The 5637-nt window shown below is 38.1% G+C and overlaps 1 protein-coding gene across 1 annotated transcript; it reads left to right on the top strand.

Annotated features, from left to right (window-relative positions):
* The first annotated feature begins 476 nt into the window (after nt 1–476).
* Nucleotides 477–1412, top strand: LOC114103879 (olfactory receptor 8S1-like). Its single transcript, XM_027949720.2, has one exon. The coding sequence runs from the start codon at nt 477–479 to the stop codon at nt 1410–1412; it is 936 nt and encodes a 311-aa protein (XP_027805521.2).
* Nucleotides 1413–5637: the final 4225 nt, after the last annotated feature.

A 5637-nucleotide genomic window follows, 5' to 3' on the forward strand; every position in this document is an offset into this window, starting at 1 on the left:
CCTCTGATGACCTCATTTAAACTTACTGAAAAAAAAAATGAAGGAATGAAGTAGGAACTCCCTTCACTTCTTATACTCTTGACTTTCCCTTCTATGTGGAATAGTGCCCCTGTTCCTACTTACATCATTTTTATCTAGATTTAATCCTCTTTCCATTACTTAGGCAATTCATTCCTGAAAAGTTCCTTTCTCCCATCGGAAATTCTCCTGAAGTGAATCACTCTCAGCCCCATAAAAAATACTCTAGCTAAAAAAAGATTATAATAAATAATAACATGGTTGATTTAGAATATCAGTGGCATGATAATGAGCAGAAAGTTAGCTTTTAAATATCTGAATGTATTTGGGGGGTAGTGTTGAGAAGATAATTATGGAAGATAAGAACTGGGTGCTGTAGTAACTAAGGGGTATGGGGGTATTAAAAGCTTTTTGATTTTTGATTTTTTTTTTGTATTCCAGAGATAACACTTCTCTATATGGCAATGAAAAACTCCAGTGCTCTCAGTGAGTTTATTCTTCTCGGGCTGTCGTCTGACCCCTACATTCAGGCTATACTCTTCGTGTTGTTGCTTCTGATTTACCTCCTCACTCTCATGGGAAATTTCTTGATGCTGCTGGTGATCACAGCTGATTCTAACCTCCACACACCCATGTATTTCTTCTTGAGACAACTGTCCTTCTTAGACCTCTGCCACTCATCTGTCACAGCACCCAAGATATTGGAGAACATGCTCTCTGAAAGCAAAACCATCTTTGTAGAGAGCTGCTTTGCTCAGGCCTTCTTTGTGTTTGCCACTGGTGGCACTGAGGCCTGTCTGCTGGCTGCGATGGCCTATGACCGCTATGTTGCTATCAGCTCCCCTCTGCTCTATGGCCAGGTAATGAGTAACCAGCTCTGTGTTGGGCTTGTGTGGGTCTCCTGGGGCCTGGCCTTTGTTGATGCTCTCATCAATATCCTGCTGGCTGTTAACTTAGATTTTTGTGAGGAGCAAACTATTGCCCACTTCAGTTGTGAGCTGTCTTCTCTCTTCCCTCTGTCTTGCTCTGACACCTCTGCTAACTTCACCCTCCTGCTCTGCTCCTCTGTCTTTCATTTCTTTGGAACCCTTGTCATGATCGTTTCTTCCTATGTCCGCATTGTTTCCACCATCTTGAGGGTCAGCTCCACTACCGGCAGAAGCAAGGCCTTCTCCACCTGCTCCTCCCACCTCACTACTGTGATCTTGTTCTATAGCTCAGGTTTCATCAGCTATCTCTTACCAACCTCAGGTTCCTCCCTGGAAATGATCTTCTCCTTGCAGTACAGTGTGATCACTCCTATGCTGAATCCCCTCATCTACAGTCTGAAGAACAAGGAGGTGAAGGCAACTATGGCAAGAATATTCAGAAAATATTTTAATCCTCTCCTGTAGCAGACACAAAATCATGATGAAACAGACCCTGAACTCTGATGCTACTTTAAAGAGAATTTCTTCATTGTCCATGAGAAATGCCACCAGGAACTCAATGCCTTTTTCTTTTTTGGAAATGGTTGCTTGGAGGACAAGAGAACTCTCAGGATTATCAGTCTTATTCAGAGAAGGAGAAATGAATTAGCTCTCTTTTTCAGGGGATTGTTTTATTAAAATGTTGATTTATTTTTCATATCTATGTAAACATCCATTGCTATTTGTGGCTCTTTATTCTGTCACGCTTCTGATAATTACAACCACAAAAACCTTAAGAAAGCTTGATGATCTCAGATTCATATGGTGATCAAGCGGGGTGATCCTATAACCCAGGGTAGGTTAACCATTCTACCCCTATTTCCTGACAGGATATTGCAAAAAGTGAAACGAAGATTCAAGCAAGGCTATTCAGAATCTTTCTGTAGGAACTCTGACTATTGAGTACAAACCATCAAAAAGCAAGTAAGCATTGGAATAAAATCAATCTACCTGAGGGTCCTAAACAAACTATGAATACTGTTTCCTGGGCAATTGTTCTTCCTGGGGTCATATTTGTAATAAAAATAGAAACAATGGCAAATTCTTAACTGGTGCCAAGAAATGTAGTAAAATCCTGTGGTAGAATGATGTCAGCTTCCTAATCCCCAGGACCTAGAAATATGCTATTTTACATGGCAAAAGGAACTGAGAAAAATGTAATCACAATTATAAAATAGGAAGGGCATCCTAGATTATATGGATGAATTTTATCTATTCATATGGATACTAAAAATTTGTGAACTTTTTCCAACTGTAGGTAGAAACGATAAGTTCCGAGTTAATGTAAGCAGGAGAAGGATTCAATCCATTGTTGCTGGCTTTCATGACAGAGGAGTCTGTGAGCCAGGGATCGTGGGCAGTTTCTAGTAACTCCAATAAGACCAGCCATCAGTCAGCAAGGAAACAGAAATCTCGATTCATGGAATTTGTGGCACTGAATTCTGCCAACACCGTGAATGAGCCTAGAAGTGTTTTCTCCCCAGATCCTCCAGATAAGGCCTGCTGACAACTTGATTTGGCCTCATGTAACTCAGACAGAGAAAATGGGTAAGCCCATCGAGACCTCGAACCTAAAGCACTGTGAGATAACACATTTGTGGCATTTTAAGTTACTAAATTTGTAATAATTTGTTGTGGCAGCATCAGAAAGTGAATACAACATCTTGCTTTTATTATAATACTTAACCATCTCAACAAGTATATAGTTATGTTTTTAGTTTTCCTTTACTGATGAGAAAATGAGACGCAAGATGTGTGTATGCCTGTCCAGGGAATCACAGCAAGGAAATGGTGGAGCTGGAATTTAAGTTAGGTAGTCTGAACTAAGTTATTCTCTCAGTTACTGAAATGCCCCCTCCATTAGTTTACAAGGCTCCAACATCATTTCCGTAGTTATGTACTATCAGATTCAGGTGCTTTCAACCAAAGAATGGTAACTGATCTTGAAACAGGTCTTAAAGGTGAGTGGCAGGCAACAGAACGAAGTATTTAGAATTAGACAGTGATGTGTTCTACTCTTCCTCTTCTATTTTGTAAAACTATCCTGTCCCCCTCCCCACAATTTCTCTTCTCCCTCTAATCAAGCTGTCCACAGTCAATTTCTCTTCTTACAATTGGTTTTGGAATTGAAACTAAGTTTTGTTTGTAGGCAATAACTCTCAGGGAAATGAGGACATGTGGAATTAATTATTGTACTGAGATGTACAAAAAGAAGTGAGTCATCCACTTTTACTGCTGATGGTATATCATTGCCACTCTTCTACTCAGATGCATGATTGCCTGATACCATAAATATTGTGCTAATCCTGTGAATAATGGGAAGTTACTAAAATTAAGCAAGTCTAAGAGAATGAGGAAGGCCAAGACTATAGGGGGTTCAATTTTTAAGACAATGATTTCATTTCTTGGTTTTTGACCTTAAGGTGCTGAAAGAATACCTGTCTTTCTACAGAGATGTAAAGCAGAGGCTGTTATGGTTTTGACCTGGAATGCCCCCTGCAAGAGCTTGTGTGTTGAAAGCTTGGTCCCCAATGCAGCAAGGTTGAGAGGTAAAATGATTAGCTCATTAGGTTGTAACCTCATCAGTGTATTAATTCATCTGATGGATTAGTAGTTTGGATGGTTATTGTAGGCAGGTAGGGTGTGGCTGAAGGAAATAAGTCACTGGGTGCATCCCCTTGGGGACTATATCTGCCCTTGGTCCCTTCCCCGACCCCTCTTTCACTCAAGCTTACTATGAGCTGAGTGTCTTTTTTCCACCTGGCCTTTTCCACTATGATGTTCTACCTCACCTCAGGCCCAGACAATGGAATCTGTTGGCCAGGGACTGAACATTTGAAACCATGAGCCAAAGTAAACTTTTCCTCCCCTAAGTTGCTCTTGTCAGGTATTTTTGTCACAGTGAAGAAAAACTGACTAACACAGAAGTTTTACAAAACTAACTCTGAGTTAGATTCAGTTATCTGCTCAGTTACAACACTAGTTGAATTTACTGTCACCCCAAGTCATTTATGGGAGCACTGGATGTTAATGAGAGAATGTTATCATTTCAACAAATGCAATAATGGCATCTTAGAGAATTTGGAGGACCTGGAGAACCATGGACTTCCAAGCGTCTCTAAAACCGCCATGCCTCCTTTGCCTCAGCATGCTGTGGCTCTCTAGTGCAAGAGAGCTGGTCACTCCTCTCACACTGCATGTTCCTCCGCGTTGCTCAGTTAAGGTTCAGGATTCAAAAGTAACATAAACTGAAGGGTAAATTGGAATTACAGAAGAAAATAACTAAATCTGAAAGAAATAATAGAAATAGATTAATTTTTATATCCAATAGCCTAGGAAGAATTTCTGGGAATAGATTTTATTTTTCTCAACTAGGAGAGCAAATTTAATTTCCATGTATTTTAGTGTTTTTCAAATAACTTTTTAAATATCTACATTCATTTATATAGACATCATTTTACCCAAATACTTGAATGGAATCATATTATTCAATCTATTTCTTGGCATTTTTTTTCCTTGACTTGCTGCCTTTTCCACCTCTTCTCCTACTTACGCTCACTCAATGTAACCCACATTAACCACAGAGTAGATCTATTTCTTAGCTTGCTCTGAAATATATGCATGTTCAATCATCTGTACATATGTGTGCATGTAAATATGTACACATATATGAGATTTTCATTCTCTATTTTAAAAATCAAGATAAGACTCATTTGTCCTTGCTTTTCTCATTCATTAATATTATGTAAAACTTACCCTGAGTCAAATGGCATAGGCCTAAGTTTATATTGTCATTATAAAATCCCATCTTACAAATGTGCCATAGTTTCTCAAACCATTTACCTAAATTTGGACTTATTTTCTCACATTTTCAAATTGTTACAAGCAATGCTGCAATAAACATTTTTGAGAATATAACTTGCAGTTTTAGTGTCATTATTCTCTGGGGTTGATTCCCAGAAATATGGTGATGAGTTCTATGCATATTTTAAATTTTCTCTTGCCAAATTGTTTTCCAAGTGTGCTGTAACACTTTATATCCTTATCAAAAAAGTAAAAGAGTGCCCTTTAGCCTTTGGTGACCCTGCAGTGTGTTATAATTCTTTACAAAGATATTTCATTTATATTTCAATTTGCAAACCTCTGACCACTAGGAAATGCTAAAATCTTGACATATATTGGTTGACCATTTGTGTTTGCTATTTGGCAAATATCATATCCACAGTCCATTTTTCTTGCTGTTTTGTGATGGATATATTAATCAGCTGTATTCTATGCAACAATTTTTTACCTGTTATTTGCTTATTTTTATTTATGGAATCTTTGGTCCTGCAAAAGTTTGGGGTTTTATATATTCATTTATAATTTATTTTCTTCAAACATTGAGTATCTTTCACCATCTTGGTAAGATCTGTTGCACTTTTGTACTTCTTCGACTTCAATTTTTTATTTTTAACATTTAAGCCTATAAAAATTTGGAATTTGTGTTTGTACTTGTGTGAGATAGATGTCCAACTGCATTAGGTTATGATGGACAGCAAGTTATGACCTCAATATTTCACAAATAAGCCCTTCTTTTCTAGCTTAATTAAAATAACAATTGAGGTGAGTGAGTATACCTGGGGTCTGAAGAAGCATGGAGACATATATA

Source organism: Marmota flaviventris, chromosome 3, assembly GCF_047511675.1.
Source record: "Marmota flaviventris isolate mMarFla1 chromosome 3, mMarFla1.hap1, whole genome shotgun sequence".
In the NCBI taxonomy this organism is placed as follows: domain Eukaryota; kingdom Metazoa; phylum Chordata; class Mammalia; order Rodentia; family Sciuridae; genus Marmota; species Marmota flaviventris.